The sequence below is a fragment of the Schistocerca piceifrons genome, chromosome 8 (genome assembly GCF_021461385.2).
Source record: "Schistocerca piceifrons isolate TAMUIC-IGC-003096 chromosome 8, iqSchPice1.1, whole genome shotgun sequence".
NCBI classification, from domain to species: domain Eukaryota; kingdom Metazoa; phylum Arthropoda; class Insecta; order Orthoptera; family Acrididae; genus Schistocerca; species Schistocerca piceifrons.
The window spans coordinates 327,741,347-327,766,019 of record NC_060145.1 but is presented as its reverse complement, the minus strand read 5'-3'; the positions used below and the strand labels follow the sequence as shown (position 1 = coordinate 327,766,019).

The 24,673-nt window shown below is 41.1% G+C and overlaps 1 protein-coding gene across 1 annotated transcript in view; it reads right to left on the bottom strand.

Moving 5' to 3' along the window:
• Positions 1-13,840: 13,840 nt before the first annotated feature.
• LOC124711755 (28S ribosomal protein S15, mitochondrial) overlaps positions 13,841-24,673 on the bottom strand; it is a 47,618-nt gene continuing 36,785 nt past the window's right edge. Inside the window, exons 3-4 of the mRNA XM_047241968.1 lie at positions 17,363-17,558; positions 13,841-14,244 (exon numbers count right to left, since the gene is read on the bottom strand). Coding sequence (XP_047097924.1) covers positions 13,947-14,244; positions 17,363-17,558 — 494 coding nt within the window. The 3' untranslated portion in view covers positions 13,841-13,946. The remainder of the gene's footprint in view (positions 14,245-17,362; positions 17,559-24,673) is intronic.

Sequence of the window (24,673 nt, the reverse complement as noted above, 5' to 3'; positions counted from 1 at the left end):
TGGGATATTCAAAGGTTTGTTCCCGCTGGATCCCTCGTTGTCTAACCGAACGCCATAAAGAGCAAAGGAGAACCATCTGTGCGGAATTGCTTGCTCGTCATGTGGCTGAGGGTGACAATTTCTTGTCAAAGATTGTTACAGGCGATGAAACATGGGTTCATCACTTTGAACCTGAAACAAAACGGCAATCAATGGAGTGGCGCCACACCCACTCCCCTACCAAGAAAAAGTTTAAAGCCATACCCTCAGCCGGTAAAGTCATGGTTACAGTCTTCTGGGACGCTGAAGGGGTTATTCTGTTCGATGTCCTTCCCCATGGTCAAACGATCAACTCTGAAGTGTATTGTGCTACTCTTCAGAAATTGAAGAAACGACTTCAGCGTGTTCGTAGGCACAAAAATCTGAACGAACTTCTCCTTCTTCATGACAACGCAAGATCTCACACAAGTCTTCGCACCCGAGAGGAGCTCACAAAACTTCAGTGGACTGTTCTTCCTCATGCACCCTACAGCCCCGATCTCACACCGTCGGATTTCCATATGTTTGGCCCAATGAAGGACGCAATCCGTGGGAGGCACTACGCGGATGATGAAGAAGTTATTGATGCAGTACGACGTTGGCTCCGACATCGACCAGCGGAATGGTACCGTGCAGGCATACAGGCCCTCATTTCAAGGTGGCGTAAGGCCGTAGCATAGAATGGAGATTACGTTGAAAAATAGTGTTGTGTAGCTAAAAGATTGGGGAATAACTTGGTGTATTTCAATGCTGAATAAAACACCCCCTGTTTCAGAAAAAAAATGTGTTGCATTACTTATTGAACTGCCCTCGTACAAATCATGTCATTCTAGCCATCCCATAGTTCTGGTCATCCTGGTCATACCACAGTTGCTGGATTCAAAGCACCAACTGAATGTATCTCTGCCTTGGTCAACACTTGCAACCTACAGTACAAACTTTGTTGGTACATATATGGCCTGTTTGACAAATTCATGGCTAGATAAGAGCAAAAATCCAGTTATGAGTTGGTATGAATGGGCGTAGAGGATGTATACTGGCACCACAAAATATCATCTTTCAGAGCACGCTCTGTAACACAACAGTCACAGTCTCAGTGTCCATTTCGCCACTCGAGCAGTCTGGATTCTCCTTTCTGACACTAGTTTCTCAGAACTCCACAGATGGTAACTGGTTTTCAATGTGCTTTAGTTCTTGCTACCCACATGTCCTAAAATTGTGTTCATTTCTGTGTTCTATGGTATCAGCATTTCTTTTCACTTCCCATCTTATTGTTTTTTTTTTTTCCCCTTCAGTAATCTCTGTCTTGCTTATTACTCTATCTTTCAGCTCTATATATTGGATTTTCAAATCTATCTAGTCTGGTGCAGGCACCAACAAGTATCTCATCCTCTCCAGTAAGTCTCCCCTGGCCTGGGGTTCTGGGTGACTTTTCTGTAACTCTTCCCATTTCTTAAACCTTACCAGTCCTTTTACTTCACTCCTCTTCCTTTACCTTCAACCTGTCTCTTTGAAGAAGGAGCTACTGGCTCTGAAAGCTCACATTTCTATATCTTTTGCGTATTTCCTCGTTCCAGCACTTGGTGAATTGAATTTTTTCATCTATCCATATTATATTAACTACTATCTTTCTGTGACATTTTTCCAGGCCTTCATTGGAATTACACACACACACACACACACACACACACACACACACACACAATTTCGCAGTCAAGACTCCAGTCTTTGGCTGCCGAAAGCTTACTTGTTTGACAGTCTTTTAGTAGTGCCTACCTGTTAGTCGATTCTGACCCTCCATAATCCCTTGGACTAAAGTATGCCGGTTTCTTCTGTCCTGCACAAAGTTCCAAACACTTTCCAGATTGGAGTTCATTGCTTTTGTGATGCCACCAATCTTATCCTTTGCTGCCTTCTGCTCCTTATGCCAGCAAATCATACCATCTCATGATGTGCCCAAAATAGGTTAGTGTTTTCTTCAGCTTCAAACCTTCCAAAGAGCAATCTGGTTATTTGAAGTAATACCGATCTTGTCACTCTCTTTGTAGGCCATGGAACACTAAAGGACTTCCTCAGACACCACAGTTCAAAGGGAGTGTATTCTATGACATTGTCTTTCTTATGGTCCAGGTCACATGGGCATCCCATCACAACTAGAAAGGCCATAGTCTTTTACTATATGGATAACTGTCATTAGTTATGACTCAACTCCTTAAAACAATGTCAAGGCTGGACATCGCCTGTCTTCCTAGTAACAAACGTCTCTTGAGTTCTTGGCTGCAGTCACCATCAGCAGAAATCTGTGAGCCAAGACAGTTTAACATAGGAATTACATCCACTGTTTCTCCTCCTACATGTCGTGAAGTGATAGGTATACTTTTCTTCATTTTCTGTCATCAGGATGGTATCTTCCGCATACCTACACATATTTATTCCACCTATTTTAATTCCAGTTTCTTCTTCACGCAACCCAGCATTCCTCAAAGTGTGCTGTGCATACAGATAGAATAAATAAGTTGGCAATACAGTCTTGCTGTACTCCATACTGAATCTTGCCCTCCTTTAGTTGCTCCATGAAAGCTCAGAGTATAAATTCTGTATGAGATAAATGAGACAGTCTGGTACTCCCATGTACTTCCTGTACTTTATTGTGGTCAACCCAGATGCAGGCTTTAGCATAATCAATAAAGCAGAGATACACACCTTTCTGGAATTCCCTTGCTTTCTCCATAATACGTCGAATGTCGGCAGTTTGGCCAGTGGTTCCTCTTACTTCATGAAATCCAACTTGTTTGTTCTTCGGGTATCTCTTTGCCCGTATACTGGTGAAGTTTCTTTTGTAAGATTTTATGCATTGCTTTGAAAGCATGTGAAATAAGCGTGTTTCATGATTTGAACACTAGTTTGGAATTGTCTTCTTTGGAATCACGATGAATACTGACCTTTGCCAGCCTTTCAGCCACTATTGGGCTCTCCATATTTGCTGATATATTGAATACAGCACTTCCATCACATTCTCACCAATGACTTTGAACAATTTTGCTGTTATTCCACCATGTCCATTACCGTAGCCTCATTTTTAGCAACATTTTTGAGCATCCATATGACTTTTCTAAAATATTTGGTTTTGGTTCTAAGATCACATTAACTCGATCACCACCAGTATGCAGTTATACGTATTCTGCCCATCTTTCCTTAATGTCTTCTGCCTCTGTTAGATCTTTACCATTTATAGTGTTTTCGACAAGGGCCAATGCTGTGGGGGCTTAGATTTGATACATCAAAATATTTTCTCACTAGGTAATGCACACGGCATGCATTAATATGCCTGTAAACTGTTTTGTATTTTATTGAAATTAGATACATACAAATGGAGCAGACACTTAATATATGTAGAACATATAAAAAAAGCAATGATTTCTTCATCATTGCAATATACCAGGTGCAGAAGTCTGAAACCAGAATTTCCCTATAGATGGTGCTAGCTGTCAGTGTAGGGCCTGTGTGCCATCTGCTTCCTGTAATGTTTGATTGCGAATGTCAACACACAGTAACCCAAGTTCCATACATTGGAATCTATTTCAAACCCGTAAACATGTCGAGTTTTGTGCATACATACTATGATTTGCAGACAGCATTGCTTTTCTGTTATCATTTGAAGAAAACTGCTGCAGAATCACACAGAATGCTTTTTGAAGCTTTTGGCAAACATGCTCTTGGGACAAAAATGTTTCAAGTGGTTCAAAAAATTAAGAGTGGTGATTTTGATGTGAGAAATGACGAGCGCAGGAAACCACCAAAAAAAATTTGAAGACAACGAATTGCAGGCCTTATAGGATGCTGATACTTGAGCTCAACCAGAACATGTGGAAGAGTTGAATGTGATGCAGAAAGTGAGTTCTGCATGAACCAAATGAAAGAAAGCAAGCAAATCGGAAGACCACTTGTGAAATGCTGCTCGCCAGATGCAAAAGAAAGACATTTCTCCATCAAATAGTGACAAGTGATGAGAAATGAGTATATTTTGAGAATCATAAGTGTTGAAAATTGTGGGTGAATCCAGGCAAACCATAGACATCCACTGCAAGACCAAGGGGCCAAACTGTGAGGTCATTGGTCCCCTGTTTCTGGTAAAATAATTACACAAAGGAAAGAAGAAAAGGAAGGAGACCTACAACACAATAACAGGAGAAAGGAAGAACAAGAAGAATGACAGAAGGAAAACCAATACTACTATGGACAAAACAGGAAATGAAAACCACAGAGAGAAGCAAGAAACAGGTAGGGGTAATAATGAGAGTAGATGACTGTGGCTGGCTGACCATGAGAATAAAAAGGAAAAGCCAGCAACTCTGTGACACATTAAAACATCCACTCTAATAGCATTAGAGTGAAGAACACAAAGGGACGAAGGATATATAAAGAATGTTAAAACCTACCATCATGTATAAAACGTAAAACTAAATTAGTCGATGAAGAGTTGTCAGCTAAAATTATAATGGCAATGAGTCCGGTAACTGAAGAGTCCGTTGCAGGGCAGCCAAAGGAGGACAGCTCACCAAGATATGAGCCACTGTCAGCCGGGTGCTGCACCAACAATGAGTTGGATCATCACGGCGCAGGAGGTAGCCATGTCACCCAAGTGAGGCCAATGTGGAGCCGGCAGAGAAACGCAGAGTCCCTGCGAAAGGCCCGCATGGAGGACTGCCACACATTCGTAGTCTCCTTAATGGCTCACAGTTTGTTGTGCATGCTGAGGTTATGCCATTTTATCTCCCAAAGCCGCAAAACCTTGCAGCGTAGTACTGCAAGCAGGTCAGTTGCAGAGAAACCAATCTCCATAAGCAGTATCTGCGTAACCTGTCAGCAAGTTCATTGCCTGGGATTCCGATGTGACCTGGGGTCCAGACAAACACCACTGAACGACCGGACCGTTCCAGGTCATAGACGGACTCCAGGATGGTCGCTACCAAAGGATGACGAGGGAAGCATTGGTCGATAGCTTGTAGCCTGCTCAAGGAATCAGTATGCAGAAGAAATAACTCCCCAGGGCATGAACGGATATGCTCAAGAGCACAAGATATAGCCACCAGCTCGGCAGTGAAAACACTGCAGCCATCGGGCAAGGAAAGCTGTTCATTATGTCCTCCATGGACATATGCAAAGCCGACGTGGCCATCAGCCATTGGTGTAAACCACTTCGTGGCCTTGGTACATGTCAAGAATCGAGAGGAAGTGGCAGCAGAGAGCCGCGGGGTTAACTGAGTTCTTAGGGTCATGTGAAAGGTTCAGGTGAAGCCACAGATTAGGTGTACACCATGGAGATATACGTGAAATGGATCTCAGGTATAGGTGGTAAAGGTAAGGACTCCAGTTCGGAAAGAAGGGATCGAACACGAACTGCAATTGGAAGCCCTGACCTGGGCCACTGATTTTTGAGGCAGATGAACTGCCATGGGTGGGAAAAGGAGATGGTGATTCAGACGCGCAGGAGAACTACGAACATGTGCAATGTAACTGGCCAGCAGTTGTGCACGCCTAACCTGCAATGGAGGGACTCTGTCCTCCACCAAGAGACTGGTCACCGAGCTTGTCCTAAAAGCTCCTGTTGCTAGGCGAACGCCACAGTGGTGCAGTGGGTTGCGTAAACGCAATGCTGAGGGCGCTGCTGAACCATAAACCAGACTCCCGTAGTCAAGGTGGGATTGAACAAGGACTCTTTAAAACTGAAGCATCGTAGAGCAATCTGCACCCCAGTTGGTGTTGCTCAGGCAGTGGAGGGCATTGAAGTGCTGCCAGCACTTCCGCTTAAGCTGACGAAGGTGAGGAAGCCAAGTCAATCAGGCATTGAAAACCAGTCCTAAGAATCGATATGTCTCCACTCGAGTGAGTGGATCATCATTAACATAACATTCTGGATGAACGGTACGACACCTACAGCAGTGCATAACACATGACTTTGTGGCCGAAAACTGGGAACCGTGGGCTAGAGCCCATGACTGCGCCTTGTGTATGGCTCCCTGTAGGTGCTGCTCAGCAACACCAGTTGGTTGAGCAGTACGAATTGCAGATGTCGTCTGCATACAGAGAAGTGAGACAGACGGCCCTGCTGCTGCTGCTGCTAGGCCATTAATGGCCACTAAAAAGATAGACACACTCCATAAAGAGCCTTGCGGGACCCCATTCTCCTGGATATGGGGGCAACTATGGGAGCCACCAACTTGGAGACGGAAAGTATGAAGTGACAGGAAATTTTGGATAGAAATCTGGAGCGGGCAAGGATATGATGTCACCAGCTGGTGTCATATGCTTTTCGTAAATCAAAAAAGACGGCCACCAGATGTTGGCATCTGGAAAAGGCTGTTCGGATGGCAGACTCGAGGGACGCAAGATTATCAGTGGTAGAGCGACCCTGGCGGAAGCTGCCCTGACATGGAGCCAGAAGGCCACACGATCCCAGGACCCAACCCAGCCACCGACACACCATACGCTGCAGCAGCTTACAAAGAACATTGGCGAGGCTGATGGGCCGATAGCTATCCACATCAAGGGGGTTTTTACTGGGTTTGAGCCCCGGAGTGATGGTGCTCTCCCATCATTGCGATGAAAAGACGCCATAGCACGAAATCTGGTTGAAGATGAGATGTTGCTTGTAGTCATGTGATAGATGTTTAATCATCTGACTGTGGATCCAGTCTGGCCCAGGAGCTGTGTTGGGGCATGTGCAAGGGCACTGAGGAGCTCCCACTCTGTAAATGGGGCATTAGTGGATTCACTGTGGCGTGTAGTCAGTGAGAAGACTTTCCCTTCCAGCTGCTGTTTGAGAGTGCGAAAGGCTGATTCTTCGATGCTGAGGCATGAGCATAATGCTCAGCAAAGTGGTCGGCAATTGCATTTGCGTCAGTAAATAACACGCCATTTACGTTAACACTGAGAGCACCTGTTTGGGTCTGGTACCCAAAAACACATTTCATCTTTGCCCAGACTACAGAAATGATTGTAGTCACCTTCTCAACCATCACATCGATGTTGTCAAGTGGGGGAGATTCAATGGTGACAGCAGGGGTGAAAGTTTCCCAATCTGCTTGAAAATTTAACGGGTATTCAGCCGGGTATCGTCGTCCAAAATCTGCGATATTTAGGCAAGCCGACTTCTTGCCATCTTCAGGTGTTCTTGGAGTCTGATTGATCACTGATGGATGTCGACTTTATATAATCTCGACCCCTCTCCCGCAGCCTCCGTCTGGGCACTTCCGAGTGGTCCGCGGCCAGTGGTGGCGGAAGGTGCTGGGTGGTGGGAGAAGCGCGGCACCCCACGACAGATCATGGGTCACAGTCCTTCTGCGGCTACGTCACTTGCGGAACTCTGCCATCATGATGACAACGCTTCTTCTCCTTCTTCTTCTTCTCCTCCTTCTTCTTCAAATGTCCTGACCGGAGCAGATTTCTGTGTAGACTGTCCTTGTGTTTCAATCATACTCAAAGCTGGATCCCAGGCTTTGCTTAACTGGGAACCGCTGTCTTTCTTTGTTCGTCATGCAGCCGAATCTCCACTGCCTGTTTGAGGATGGAATCCCAGAAGGTGTTCGATTGCTGTAACACCTTTGTGCCATCGTATTTCATGTCTATGTCTACATCTACATATACATGGATACTCTGCAAACCACATTTAAGTGCCTGGCACAGGGTTCATCGAACCACCTTCGCAATTCTCTATTATTCCAATCTCATATAGGGTGCGGAAAGAATGAACACCTATATCTTTTGGTACGGCCTCTGATTTCCCTTATTTTATCATGGTGATCGTTCCATCCTATGTTGTAGGTTAGTGTCAACAAAATATTTTCACATTCGGAGGAGAAATTTGGTGACTGGAATTTAGTGAGAAGATTCCGTCACAACGAAAAACGCCTTTCTTTTAATGATTTCCAGCCCAAATCCTGTATCATTTCTGTGACACTCTCTCCCATATTTCATGATAATACAAATTGTGCTGCCTTTCTTTGAACTTTTTCGATGTACTCCGTCAGTCCTACCTAGTAAGGATCCCACACCGCGCAGCAGTATTCTAAAAGAGGACGGACAAGCGTAGTGTAAGCAGTCTCCTTAGTAGGTCTGTTACATTTTCTAAGTGTCCTGCTAATAAAACGCAGCCTTTGGTTAGCCTTCCCCACAACATTTTCTGTTTGTTCTTTCCAATTTAAGTTGTTTGTAATTGTAATACCTAGGTATTTAGTTGAATTTACGGCTTTTAGATTAGACTGATTTATCGTGTAACCGAAGTTTGAGTTCCTTTTAGCACTCATGTGGATCACCTCACACTTTTTGTACCATCCAGATATTTTTTCTAAATTGTTTTGCAGTTTGTTTTGATATTTTGATGACTTTATTAGTCGATAAACCACAGTGTCATCTGCAAACAACTGAAGATGGGTGCTCAGATTGTCTCCCAAATCATTTATATAGATAAGGAACAGCAAAGAGCCTTATAACACTACCTTGGAGAACACCTGAAATCACTTCTGTTTTACTCAATGACTTTCCGTCAATTACTACGAACTGTGACCTCTCTGACAGGAAATCACAAATCCAGTCACATAACTGAGACGATATTCCATAATCACGCAATTTTACTACAAGCTGCTTGTGTGGTACATTCAAGCCTTTTGGAAATCCAGGAATATGGAATCGATCTGAAATCCCTTGACAATAGCACTCAGCACTTCATGTGAATAAAGAGCTAGTTGTGTTTCACAGGAACGATGTTTTTTAAACCCATTTTGACTGTGTCAATAGACCATTTCCTTCGAGGCAATTCATAATGTTCGAACACAATATATGTTCTAAAATCCTGCTGCATACCGACGTTAATGATATGGGCCTGTAATTTAGTGGATTACTCCTACTACCTTTCTTGAATATTGGTGTGACCTGTGCAACTTTCCAGTCTTTGGGTACGGATCTTTCATCGAGCGAACGGTTGTATATGATTGTTAAGTATGGAGCTAATTCATCAGCATACTTCGAAAGGAACCTAATTGGTATACAGTCTGGACCAGAAGAATTGCTTTTATGAAGTGATTTAAGTTGCTTCACTACTCCGAGGATATTTACTTCTATGTTACTCATGTTGGCAGCTGTTCTCGATTCGAATTCTGGAATATTTACTTCGTCTTCTTTTGTGAAGGCATTTCGGAAGGCTGTGTTTAGTAAATCTACTTTGGCAGCACTGTCTTCGATAGTATCTCCATTGTTATCGCACAGAGAAGGCATTGATTGTTTCTTGCTGCTAACATACTTCACATCTCTGTGGATTTTCTGCCAGGTTTCGAGACAAAGGTTCGTTGTGGAAACTGTTATAGGCATCTCGCATGGAACTCCGCACTAAGTTCCAGCTTCTGTAAAGGATCGTCAATCTTGGGGATTTTGCATCTGTTTAAATTTGGCAGGTTTGTTTCAGTGTTTCTGCAACAGTGTTCTAACCCGTTTTGTGTACCGAGGAGGATCAGCTCCGTCGTTTGTTGGTTTATTTGGTATAAACCTCTCAATTGCTGCCGATAGTATTTCTTTGAGTTTAAGCCACATCTGGTCTACACTTATATTATTGATGACTATCTGAAACCCTCAGCTGCCGACAGGTGTTGTTGATATACCTCGATGTGGACAGCTGAAAATGTGTGCCCCGACCGGGACTCAAACCCGGGATCTCCTGCTTACATGGCAGACGCTCTATCCCTCTTCCTCTAAAATCCTGCAGTCTGGCAAGCAAGGTGAATGATGCTCTCTGCAGTTGACACAGATGGGAGGCGGGGCACATGGAGTATTGGGATGTGATGGACGTCCACAATCTCGACATGTAACGCTGGAAGTACAGCGGGAAGACATATGGCCGAACTTCAGCACTGCATGGGAGGAGGGATATATGGTGTGACGCCACAGCAGTAGACCATCACCTTGACATTCTCGGGCAATGAGTTACCGTCAAAGGCCAAGATGAAGACAAAGTGGCAACTTGATTATCCTTCGACCCCAATGGCCACGCCGGAGGAAATGAACACCTCACCACTCTAAATTGGCACACAGATCGTCGTCAGACTGCAAAAGAATGTCCCTGTGGAATATAATACCCTGGACCATATTTAAGCTCTTATGGGGCGTGATAGTAACAGAAACATCCCCCAACTTGTCACAAGCGAGTAATGCCCATGACTGGGCAGAGGATGCTGTTTTTATCAAGACTGACCCAGAGTGCAAACCTGTTCTCCAAATGCTCCACAAAAAACTGAGGCTTTATGGACATGAAAGATTCCCTATCAACTCTCTTACATATGATGTACTGGGGCGAATAAGCTGGACTGCCATCCTTAGCCTGGCATTCCTCCCATGGAGTGGCCGAGGGGGGGGGGGGGGGGGCACATTTTGGGTTCATATTTCTTAGCATCGAAGTTAGACATTGCCTGCTTAGAGAGTGCTGGCAGCGGACCAGCCAACGAGAAAGTGGACTAAAGATCTCAATGCACGATGGACATGATGCACCATGTAAGGCACCATGTAAGGGGCCCTTCCCCAATTGGCTTGCTCTTCGGGGAATTTAGAAAGATGGAGGTCAAACCCGACGGGGGATCATCACGTACACGCCGAAACTTGTGAGACTCCTTTTAGTCCACTCTTTATGATAGGCAGGAATACCTCTGACCTAGTCTACCCTCCGAACCCACTGGGGGACATTTCCAATCAGGAATGTGTCCCTGAAGTGTGTGGGTTTTGTTCATGTTGATCCTTTAGCGATGAAACAATGTGGCTGAGCAATCTACATACTTCACAATCCACTGCAAACCACAAAATGACGTGTAAATTGATGACAATCATACAGTATAGATTTTTACAGGTCACGCCTTCAGGGGCATAATTATAATTTAAGTTTATAATGGACCATGTACAGGAACATTAACTGTATCCAAGCTATTATTGTGTAAATAGTTTGTCATAATGAAAGAAAAGAGAGATTGGCTTGTGGTCAATTTTGCTCTAAAACAAAAATTTGATGGATACAAAATAAAACATTAAATTAGGCAACTGTGTCTCGTTTTTAGGATGTAACATGTCCAAACTATCTTGTTAACAATGCCTGAAAACAAAATTATCTAAACATTTAATAATAAACTATCTTACTCTAGCTCATGTTTGGAAAAGTCTTTTAATGTTAGTTTGCAGGGTGTATACGACCCGGGACAACTGGGAGATCCAGGAAAAACCCAGGAATTATTCAGTTAAATTTTTGTGATTTTGACTGGCACGAACCAATACTCTAACAAAGGATATTTCTGTATCCCGCTATTGCAGAATAATACTGCAGCAACAAAACATGAACGAGAGGGGGGGGGGGGGGGGGGGACGAAAATAAAACTCAAGTTGCAAAGGAAATGTGCCATATACACAGTGCTCATACAAGCGTCTGCCAACAGCAAAGTGTGTCAAAGGCTTTAGGAAGACTGTGCAATGCTTCATAACAACAAATTGCCTCCGATGAGCGTGACGTGACAACTGTTTAAATTAGATTCGTTTGAGCAGTTGCGGGCGGGCTCTTGCGCATGCGCAGTTGAGTCTCGTATGAGTAGTACTTTCGCTTCTGGTTACGGAAGTAATGGCTGGGCGCCACTACTTAATATTGCACCGGTTCGGAAATATAGTAAATCTGGCGCTGATGCCCAGAGCAGTCTGAGTTGTGGTGGTAAGATGGATCGTATCCACGTGAACTGTGTTTAAGTTCAGTGATTTTGTTGTTTCCTCTTTGTTTATTGTTCTCACGTTAAATGATAACAAATAGATTTTTGGGGCCGGGAGTTATCAAATGAATTAAAATACGTTCGCATAATTACGGAAGGCTAAAATATGTTATTAGTTTTACATTTTATTTCCAGCTTCCTGACAGTCAAGCATTAATCGCCTTGCAGAACAATCCAGTTATTTTTGTCGGTTTGCTAAAGAGATTTGGCTTCCATTAGTCTTTTCTGCTTTATTTGAAACGAAGTGTTTAATTTCACACTATTGGCTAGTTTCAACTGATCGCTGCATTTCAAGTGCACGTATGTTATTATGCCATAATAAAGAACCAAACACGAGATAACACAGTACTGGTAATCCAAGAAAATTTACATACGAATCTGGACATATGAAAGTGTATTTTAAGCCGAATTATGCATCTTAGTATGGTTCACGAAATTCCGATGCTCTTGAAGTATCCTCTGTTGTCTTCTTTCTTTTATGACATAATGTAAGATCTTTTAATGTTTTACACATACGAACATATGGGCTTCCTGCGTCATCGTAGCTGCGTAAGCATGGTGACGCCTCTTATCTGGCGCTCTCTCTGAACTGCTGAAACGAACCTATTTCAAACAGGTCGCAGGAAAATATTGCAAATGGTGGTTTGAACACATACATTCAAACCAAATTTCAGTTTACGCAAGATGAACTATGTGCGAGAATGTACGATGAATTTCTTAAATCACAAAGCGTTTGACTCTCATTTAAAAAAATCAACTCTTTCAGAACAACCACTTAGATGAATTTCGAGCCATAAGATCAGACATTTACGATGCTATTAAAGTTTTACTGGCAAATTTGTGTGATTTATCTTGAAGTGTAACATGCGCAAAAAAGATCAACATTATATGTGGAAGCTTAGCTTCTCTTCCAGCCTATTAATCTTCGAGACCAATATTATATGTGAATGCTACGTATATTAATTTAAACCATTAACTTTTCTTATTTGTGTGTTTGTGCTACTTACGAGTGATCTTGCTATTGGCTGACTACATGACGTGTCCTATGCTGCCATCAGCTGGCGAGATCACGTGACATGAGCTATGACTGGCTTACAAAAGCGCATCGCAATCTCGATTTCAATGCTTCGGAAAGTGACATGCGGTGTATGGTAGAATTCAAATTTATACCTTCATAATACGGAAATATGCAGCGTACATGTTGCTGCACATCAATGGTCTTTCAAACTGTGTTTTTCCCCCCTGCGTTTGTTTTCTAAAGTGCCAGGAAATTCTACGACAGTATATAAAACCATAAACATTCAAAGAATTGATGAGTTTTACAGTGCCGAGGAAGAATATACTGCCACTTAACATAGAAAAAGTGTATTTTCACCTGGGAGAAAGTGTACTTTTAACCGGGAAATCCGGGATTTTTTTTTTCCTTTTCCACGTATACACCCTGGTTTGGCCCTTCCCATATCACAAATAATAAGTATTTAATAAATAAATATGGCATACATTATAAAAATAACACTAATAGCAAAGGTAATCTACATCTACACGGATACTTTGCAAATCACATTTAAGTGCCTGGCAGAGGGTTCATTGAACCACCTTCACAATTCTCTTTAATTCCAATCTTGTATAGCGCGCGGAAAGAAGGAACACCTATATCTTTCCATATGAGCTCCGATTTCCCTTATTTTATCGTGGTGATCATTCCTCCCTATGTAGGTCGGTGTCGACAAAATATTTTCGCGTTCAGATGAGAAAGTTGGTGATTGGAATTTCGAGAAAATGCAACGAAAAATGCCTTTCTTTTAACGATTTCCAGCCCAAATCCTGTATGATTTCTTTGACACTCTCTGCCACAATTCGCAATAATACAAAACGCGCTGCCCTTCTTTGAACTTTTTGGATGTACTCCATCAGTCCTATCTGGTAAGGATCCCACACGCAGCAGTATTCTAAAAGAGGACGGACAAGTGTAGTGTAGGCAGTCTCCTTAGTAGGTCTGTTACATTTTCTAAGTGTCTTGCCAATAAAACACAGTCTTTGGTTAATGAATTCTATTTTATTTTTTGTTGTGTACACACAAACCATGCAAACAACATCTGGAGTACATGTAACATGTTTACAGACAACCAACAGCAGGGTGCCTTATGTAGCTTTGTCTGTTTTTTGTTGTTGGGCAGCTTTCACTGCTCTAGCTGCCTCAAGCTCCTTCAGTTGCTGCTGAACCTTCAGAATATCTTCTTCTGATACAGAAGGCTCCACACCACATTCCAGTTCTTGTTGTCGAATCCAGGACAACTTTTCTGCTTTTTCTTGTAGGAATATGGGCTTTTGCTCCTCAAAACTCCGGCGCAGCTCGTACAGGCGTTGCCTCCGTATGTGGGTGCAGTGTTGTGCTGTCAGCTTACGTAATGAATCCTTACGTGTTACTCGATAGAAGAAGCTGTAAGGTGAAATGATCATTACTTAAATGGAGCACAAATATACCATAAGGATTCTTTTCTCACTGACTTCCACAATAACATGTATTTTCAAAAAATTTTATTGATATACATCTGGTCTTCTTTGATATAAACAATATTCAAATCTCAATGGCAGACCAAAAGTTGCACTCTAAATATAACTTAGATGTTTGACTTTGATAATTTTAACCAAACTGGGGTAGAAAGTTGTCACTGCTGATTGACATTAATTACTTTAAAATTATAAAATGACTAATGACTCAAGCTGGTTTCACACAGGTAGCACTAAGTACCTATGGCTAGATGACTTTTCTGGTATAGTGATAATAGATTATACACTCCAACATTCATTATGAATCATTATATCAGTGACAACCATATCAAAATCCTTACAGCTGCTCCTGAGATTAGTCTTCACATACAGATGAATAAATAAATTATGTATATATTCTGGTCAGAGTTGGAGCAGCTGTTTCCTGCTTTTCCCACCAAATACTGGCTGCTAGAACTGGAATACTCTTTGAAATTCTGGAGGTAGCAGGCACAAAATATAAGGGGCAACAAGCTATTTAAAATTTGTACAGAAACCAGACAGCATTTGTAAGAGTTGAAGGATGCAAAGGTGAAGCACTGCTTGAGAAGGGATTGACACAGGGTTGTGGCCTAACCCCAATGTCATTCATTTTGTGCATTGAGCAACCAGTAAAAGAAAACAAAAATGTGGAGTAGGAATTAAAGTTTAGGGAGAAGAAATAAGAACTTTGAGGTATACTGATGAAACTGTAATTCTATCAAGAGACAGCAAATGACTTGGAAGAACAGTTGAATAGAATGGACGGAATTTTGAAAAGAGGATACAAGATAAACATCAACAAAAGCAAAACAAGGGTAATAGAATGAAGTCGAAGTAAATCAGGACATACTGAGGGAATTAGATTAGGATAGGAGACACTAATATTGATAGACAAGTTTTACTGTTTGGACATCAGAATAACTGATGCGCAAAATAAAGAGGATATAAAATGTAGCCTGGCAATGGTAAGAAAAGCATTCTGAAGACTAGAAATTTGCTAACATTGAATATAGATTTAGATGTTAGGTAATCTTTTCTGAAGGTATCTGTCTGTAATATAGCCATGTATGGAAATGAAAAATGGATGACAAAGAGTTTAGACAGTAAGATAGAATAGAGGCTTTTTGAAATGTCGTGCCACTGAAAAATGCTGAAGATTAGATGGGTAGATCTCATACCTACTGAGAAGGTACTAAACAGAACTGGGGAGAGAATAAATTCGTGGCATAACTTGACTAAAAGAAAGGATCAATTGATAGGACACATTCTGAGATACCAAAATGAAACTTCAATTTGGATAACTATAAAATGAGGATGAAACAATACCTGACTAATACCTACCTCCAGGTTGTAAAAACTCAGTGCTGCCAAGGGGCACATTTGAAAGGGGGGAAAAATACTACTCCTAGCTTTCTGAATTATTACTAGTTTCTTTGACAAGGATCAGAGAGAGAGAGAGAGAGAGAGAGAGAGAGAGAGAGATATGTTGGAAAGATTAGAAAGGAGGGACACATCACAAACCCTACCCGTTTTGATGACGAGGGATAACAATGATCATTGTTTGTATGTTGAATGGTAATTAAATATTTGATAATTGTTTTGCCAACAGTGTATATAGTGTCACACGTCACAGCAGCAAAAACAGTATGTATCATTCCATATAAGATTTATGATGTTGAAACAAGTTGTTGATTAAACAATTTACTTGTACTAATGAAGTGGTATTTTTAAGCAGGTAGTTCTGCAAATATGCCAGGCTTCTATGCTGAAGTGCCAAAGAAACTCATATATGTATGCGTCTTCAAATACAGAGATATGTAAATAGGCATAATACGGCACTGCAGTTGACAAAGTCTATATAAGACATCAAGTGTCTGGCGCAGTTGTTAGCTCGCTTACAGCTGCTACAATGGAAGGTTATCGAATTTAAGTCAGTTTGATTGTGGTGTTAGTCGGTGCATGAGCGGTGGCATACGGTCTCTGAGGTAGCGATGAAGTGAGGATTTTTCCATACAACCATTTCACGAGTGTACTGTAAATATCAGGAATCTGGTACAACATCAAATCTCCGACATCGCTGTAGCCACAGAAAGATCCTGCAAGAATGGGACCAACGACGAATAAAGAGAATCATTTAACATGACAGAAATGCAACCCTTCCACAAATTGCTGCAGATTTCAATGCTGGGCCATCAGAAAGTGTCAGTGTGTGAACCATTCAACGAAACAAACTGATATGGACTTTCGGAGCCGAAGGGCCACTTGTGTACCCTTTATGACTGCACAACACAAAGCTTTACACCTCGCCTGGGCCCATCAACACTGACATTGGACTGTTGATAACTGGAAACATGTTGCTGGTCAGATGTGTCTCATTTCAAATTGTATTGAGCAAATGAACACAGACATGTACGGGTATAGAGAGAACTTCATGAATCCATGGACCCTGCATGTCAACAAGGGACTTTTCAAGCTGGTGGAGGCTCTGTAATGGTGTGGGGCATGTGCAGTTGGAGTGATATGAGATCCCTGATACAGATATGACTCTGACAGGTGACACATACTTGAGCATACTGTCTGATCACCTGCATCTATTCATGTACAGTGTGCATTCCAAAGGACTTGGACAATTCCAGCAGGACAGTACAACACTCCACACATCCAGAATTGCTAAAGAGTGGGTCCAGGAGCACTCTTCTGAGTTTAAACACTTCCGCCAGCCACCAAACTCCCCCCAGACATGAACATTATTGAGCATATCTGGGATGCCTTGTGATGTTTGCCTGTTTTCGGAAGATATCTCAACCCCCTTGTACTCTTACAGTTTTATGGACAGCTCTGTAGGATTCATAGTGTCAATACCCTCCAGCACTACTTCAGACATTAGTCAAGTCCATGCCAAATTGTGTTGCGGCACTTCTGCGTGCTCATGAGGGCCCTACACAATATTACGCAGGTGTACCAGTTTCTTTGGCTCTTCAATGTATAAAGAAATATTTAGACTCAATATACAAAACATTACTCACTCTGGAGGTGGCCTGTATTCAAGCTGGAGCTTTTCTAGCAACCATTCAAACCGCTTGTAATCCTTGGCTCGCAAAAACTTTAACCGTTTCTTCCTCCTGTCTATCATCTCTTTGAGCACAACTTTATTCTTTTTGTCACGAGGAAACTGCTCCATGTGTCTCTGCAATGAACGTATCCTTGCAGTCATCTCTGCAACTAAAAAAGAATAGTGTGTCAATAATAGTGCAGAATATTTTTAGTTAATGCTAGTTCTAGTTAAAGTGATATCCCCTAGCAGTATGATGTCTGTTTTGATGTTAATTTAATTTTAATTGAACATGATACATGGAAAATGTAATAGTCATTATAGAACATGAAAAAGACTTCCAGTTATTAAGTTCTTTGTACAGGCAAAACATTATTATTCAACAAAAAGGAGGGAAACAGAGTGGCTACTTGAACTTGGGGAGGGGGAAACAGCCGTGAGAATTCCAGGCAAGTACGAGGGTATTTCGGAAAGTAAAGATACACCGTACGCTAGAGGAACAGAAGAGTTTTGGCAAGCAAGTTGGCAACACTGGTGTTAACCTTGAACCGTTAGCTTTCTCCTCGCTGTCGTTCGGCAGTTGAACGTTGCTTCTGGTCGGAGTAGGTCGTGTTGAAAATGGCTGCGCCGATTCAGAATCCCGCCAAATGCGAAGTGCGCACTGTCATACGTTTTCTTCATGCAAAAGGTCAGTGACCAGCGGATATTCACAAAGAAATTGTTTCTGTTTATGGGGACATTATGAATCGACAAAATGTAACGAAATGGCGTCGTCATTTCTCTGAAGGTAGGACCAATGTTCGTGACGAACAAAGAACAAGTCGGCCATCTGTGACCTCTGATACCCTTCTTCAGAGAACAGAGGAAACAATTCGTGCGAATAGAAGTCTCACATTCAAAGAATTGCTTCTGATCATACCGGACGTGTCAGTGACAACTCTCTATGACGTTGTGACTGTCAAGTTAGGGTACAGGAAATTGTGTGCGTGCAGGGTTCCAAAACTGTTAACGAAAGAACACAAAAAGAAAAGGATGGGCTTTGCACTCAACTTCCTCACACACTATGCTGAAGCAGGTGATGAGTTCCTTGAACACATTGTGACAGGTGACGAGACGTGGGTTTATCACCATACAACCGAATCCAAGCAACAATCAATGCAATGGCGCCATTCGATTTCAGCAAAGAAAATCATGGCTTCTGATTTTTGGGACATACAAGGCATTCTTCTGTTGGAATTTATGCCTCCTGGAACGACAATTAATGCTGCTGCATATTGCCAGACCTTGAAACGTCTTCGAAGGGCAGTTAAAAGCAAACGCAGGGGAATGCTGACAAGTGGAGTCTGCTTGCTTCATGACAACGCTTGGCCTCACACAGCACTTGTAACCAAAGCACTACTCAAACAATTCAAATGGGACATATTGGACCATCCACCATACAGCCCAGACCTTGCGCCCACCGACTTCCATGTCTTCCGTTACCTGAAGTCACATCATTCAACAACGATGAAGAGATCAAATATGAAGTTGAAATGTGGTTCCGACAACAGGCGGCAACCTTCTATGACTGTGGGATACGAAAGCTTGTGCACCGACTTAATGAATGTTTGGATAACGGGGGTGATTATGTCGAAAAATAACAAATAATCCAGTTAATAAGATGTAACTGACGTTTTCTAGATAAATTTTCTATTTAAGGACTGCGAGCTATTGTATCTTTACTTTTCGAAATGCCCTCATATTACAAATTTCCAGGTGAATATATTCATTTCTTTCTAATAAATGACCACTACAGAAATTAATAAGCAATGGTTATTGCCTACAAGGGAATGGAACTTAACAGCATTAAAAAAGTGTTTGAAGTGTTGCGATACCTACAGTTTAGGGAAAAACAATACTATTATAGGTGGTTTACAATTAAGTGGTTAAAAATTGCTGATAAAAGGCCACTCACAACAAAACCAAAACTATTAAATTGATAAAAATCTATATAAAATTAAGCAGGCTTATACGGTTTGATAAAAACTAAATAGTATGTTCAATAACAAATAATGTGTACTCAGACAGTACTTATAATTTAAATGTTTCATTTATGCTGGTCCCAAGGCTTTCTTGAAAGATTCAAGTCCCAACTCGAAACCCACAAAATGTCTATTTAGAAATTTGGTAGAGGAACAAAATTGAGTTTTTTCAGATAATTTCACTATTTACGAAACAAATACAATGTCACAATGCAATTACCAAATTTTTTAAAGCCTTTGTTTGTTCTTATTTTCAAACACTTTGTTTCCAACCCTTTCATTTCCAAGTACTTTTTTTCCGTCTTTCTAAAATGCTCTGTTCTTCTGCAAGATGTTGTCCTTTGAGATGTGTGTGTGTGTGTGTGTGTGTGTGTGTGTGTGTGTGTGTGTGTGCGCGCGCATTCCTTGTGCGGTGACTAAGGGATTTTGGAATATCCAGGTCGCCAATGCCTTTTCTATTGGACACAGCATCGTATGTTTGCCTACGCATAACAACTGATTACTCCCCCATGTTTTCCAAGAGTTCCTTTCAACGTTAGCATTTCCATGGGAAAAGACTGCAAACTAATTTCATGACAGCCATCAAATTTTGATATTTGTCACTAGGAATAGTCAACCTGAAATGATCAACCTTTTTTAAGAACACCTGTATTCTTTAAAAGAATTGATAATATATGGTAGAGAAGTCAGATCCTTGAATTCACGCATTACATTATGTGCTGCAGATCCTCTTAGGTGATTTCTTTCTGAGAGAATACAAAGCAGCTTATCAAAACGTGATTTTGCCAAACTGATGTTTTACACAATCAAACGTGGGTCAAGAAATGTAATGGCAAATGTCAACGGGCAGTTTAAGGGTGACCTGTTATTAAGTTTCATGAGAAATGTTTGAAGACTCGTCTTATGTTCATGTTGAAACTTAAGAATATCAACAGTTTTTACATCCGAATTGGTTTTCTTTAATTCTTTATGGGTACCAAAGCCCAATTTTTTTAAGGTAACAGGTTTTTTTTTCCTTCCTTGGCAACAGCTAACTTGATTGATGTGCTTTTTATTTAATATATCTGGCTTCATAAAAGGTCCTAATACTGTTTTTACTTAAGTATCAAAACTGTGTGGATAAATGGAGTTAACAGAGCATCTATCTGGAATTATGTTTGGAAAGGCTCAATGTCGCAGGCTAACGACTTGAAAAAACCAAATTTAGCACACAGAAATGGCTCATTAATATAAAGCAACATGAAGCTTTACTCTTTGGTTCATTCTTATCCATCTTCACACCCTTGAGATACTTCTCCATGTTTGGTGTTATAAAGATTGATCTTTGAGCAACTGAGGAATTCTTCAGTCATCTGATACAAAATTTCTTTTTTTTTTCCAAAACAGTGAGGCCTGAACACTGAGTACACAATGCTCTCCTGATTGGGATATTCTTGAATAAATTATACAAGAATATCAAAAATAATGCAATGTCCCAATGTGTTGCCCTGGTTGCATATTTGAAAGCATTGAGCATGTAGTGAAGCCCACAGCTATGAATATCTAGTAGTTTCTACTCTGCTGAAAGTCCTTCATCTTCTTTTAGAAACAGCTAATTTACATTTGGTCCAGTCATTGAAATATGGAGAGTCTTCCCCTTTGGTATGTCTTTTGTCACATTAGTGAAACAAGATAAAAGTCCAGTAGCTCTGGAACAACCAAGAAAGTAGGGAATATGGTATCTTGTTATCTCTCTTTTTACCTTCAGCCTTAATCTTGTATTCACATCAATTTGTGTGCATCACACAATTTTATTCAGCGATTCGTCAAGACCAAGGATAATATAACTGGCTTTCATCAGCAGCCCCAGCAACTGTTGATTAAAGTAAGGTGCAATTCTAAACTTAAGAACATATCCTATAGTATTTCACTTGAGCTGCATCTTGTTAGCTACAACACTACCTTTACACATTCTTGAGATTACAGCAACAACTTTTTCAGCTTTCTGAAATGACTTATGTCATAACTGTTCCAACACACCAGAAAATTTCTACCATCATTACATCATCTTTTAATACAAATTCTGCAAGTCTACAGGGACGATTTGCTATTAAAGCTAAGGGAGACACTTAAAATTCTGAAGATGGAAAACTGAAGTGTGTTGTTCTGAAGTACTAGGTGACAGAGTAGCAGCTGCCATTTTTGGCTGAAAAAACACTCCAGTTGATATGCACTTTAGCACGTTGTATATGTTTATTCCCCTTCGTGTGGCTAAAAAGTGCCTGGAAACATATTAGTTCTTGAAACATGTTTCCCTGTGGCATTTCATGAAGTGTTTCCACTTTGTTTCTGAATTCTTTCCACACTGGTGGCAATGATTTCTTGCTGTGTATTCACAAAGTCTGTAATGATGTTTGTTGTGTAGTTTTTGTATCGTCTGCTACTTTTACGTCTATTGATGAGGAAACTGTAATGATACTTGGCGCTGAACAATTAATAACCTAAGAAAGTTCACGCAAACAAACTAAAAGGCCTTGTTGTTGGTGGTGGGCAAAAATGTACTAGAGAAGAACTAGCAGTAATAACTTGCTACAGGAGCTGAATATGGAAGACGGCTCTAATTTTTCGTAACTTCACTTGGATGCCATCCACTGCCTTTGAATTCCAAATAGTATCTAAAACTAGGGGAGCATTGGTGGAAGTCCTGAAGGTTTGTTTAATGGTAACTAAATGAAGAAAACATTATGTATGCTTATTATCAAATTTCTATTCAGTTGGTATGATTCTGCATAAATCTTCAAGAGCCATTATGTTCCGGGTTGCTTATGAATGTGACTGGTGAATGGTAACTCGAGAATCTTCTGCATTGATCACTCCATTTTTTTTAGATAAACTCGCTAAAACAAGTGAAAAAACAACATGGATCAACTGTACACCCCAGACGCAATGCGATATACAAACACGCATTAGTGTCGTGCAGCCGGTGACACGTATTAGCCCCCTGAAAATTTGTTTCCTTCGATTCGTATAGGGCTTGCATAATGCCGTGGCAGTTAGATAAGCAGGTGACAAGGAACGTGTGGGGTGAGCGGTAGTGGTGGGGGTTACGGGCATGCGCTGTTGAGGAAATGCCGCAGGCTTGAGGGGAAGTGCCGTTATAAACTGAAGCCTACACTCACATCTTCTGTAAATATTAAGTGAGAGTCCTCCATGCCCACACCTGCTTGGTGGCCATTCAAAAATATCTATTGTCACTTCTGTTTTGGTTAGTCGCAAAAAAATTTCGCCAAAAATGCAGCGATTTATTTTCGCCTTGCTTATTAACCATTTACCGAACTATCAGTTTAATAAGTCACGGCTGCACAATACTAACGCGAATTCTTTACAGACGAGTGGAAAAACTAGTAGAAGCCGACGTTGGGGAAGATCAGTTTGGATTCCGTAGAAATATTGGAACATGTGAGGCAATACTGACCCTACGGCTTATCTTAGAAACTAGATTAAGGAAAGGCAAACCTACGTTTCTAGCATTTGTAGACTTAGAGAAAGCTTTTGACAATGTTGACTGGAATACTCTCTTTCAAATTCTGAAGGTGGCAGGGGTAAAATATAGGGAGCGAAAGGCTATTTACAATTTGTATAGAAACCAAATGGCAGTTATAAGAGTTGAGGGGCATGAAAGGGAAGCAGTGGTTGGGAAGGGAGTGCCAGAGTTGTAGCCTCTCCCCGATGTTATTCAATCTGTATATTGAGCAAGCAGTGAAGGAAACAAAAGAAAAATTCGGAGTAGGTATTAAAATCCATGGAGAAGAAATAAAAACTTTGAGGTTCGCCGATGACATTGTAATTCTGTCAGAGACAGCAAAGGACTTGGAAGAGCAGTTGAACGGAATGGACAGTGTCTTGAAAGGAGGATATAAGATGAACATCAACAAAAGCAAAATGAGGATAATGGAATGTAGTTGAATTACGTCGGGTGATGTTGAGGGTATTAGATTTGGAAATGAGACACTTAAAGTAGTAAAGGAGTTTTGCTCTTTGGGGAGCAAAATAACTGATGATGGTCGAAGTAGAGAGGATATAAAATGTAGACTGGTAATGGGAAGGAAAGCGTTTCTGAAGAAGAGAAATTTGTTAACATTGAGTATTGATTTAAGTGTTAGGAAGTCGTTTCTGAAAGTATTTGTATGGAGTGTAGCCATGTATGGCAGTGAAACATGGACGATAAATAGTTTAGACAAGAAGAGAATAGAAGCTTTCGAAATGTGGTGCTACAGAAGAATGCTGAAGATTAGATGGGTAGATCACGTAACTAATGAGGAGGTGTTGAATAGGATTGGGGAGAAGAGAAGTTTGTGGCACAACATGACTAGAAGAAGGGATCGATTGGTAGGACATGTTCTGAGGCATCAAGGGATCACCAATTTAGCATTGGAGGGCAGCGTGGAGGGTAAAAATCGTAGAGGGAGACCAAGAGATGAATACACCAAGCAGATTCAGAAGGACGTAGGTTGCAGTAAGTACTGGGAGATGAAGAAGCTTGCACAGGATAGAGTAGCATGGACAGCTGCATCAAACCAGTCTCAGGACTGAAGACTACAACAACAACATTAACCATTTGTAACTTTCAGAGAAGTACGAGTGGCTGCCAAGTTAAAATTTGCTTCTTTTTACCAAAACACAGTGGAGTTTACACAGTCTCATTTCACTAACGTCTGCAAATGCAGTTGCAAAAGAATTCTGACAAAGTGGTTTATTAAGTGAGTAACTATGGAAAATGAAGATGAGTAGCTTATGAAGAAACATATTTTTGGTACAAAATAAACATCTAATGTCTTCACTTATGTTGTTCCAAAACCCATAGCATTTCTCATTTCACCCTTAAAAAATTGCGTTCTTTCATTGCAAATGTCTGTAGTTGATGGAATAACACTATAGATAATGAGGTTTCGCATAATAACCATGTCACAAAAAAACTTTCTTCTTTGTGTGCTATATTTACCAAAACCTCATTTCGATATTTCAAACTGTTTACGAAATATGAGGAATGTTGTGAATATTTCACTCTGGCTTTATATCACTGGCGCGGCGTGATCGCAAATGAGTCTGCTACGTCAGATAAATTTTCCCGAGCTTGATAACAGATAGAGACCTCAAGCCAAGTCTAAAGAAAAATTCAGTACATTGGCTAAATTTCACACACTGCAATATCATATATAATACGCAAAATCATAGCGACCTCTATTTTCCATTACAAACCTTTTTGAATTTTGCGCAGTGTCTTA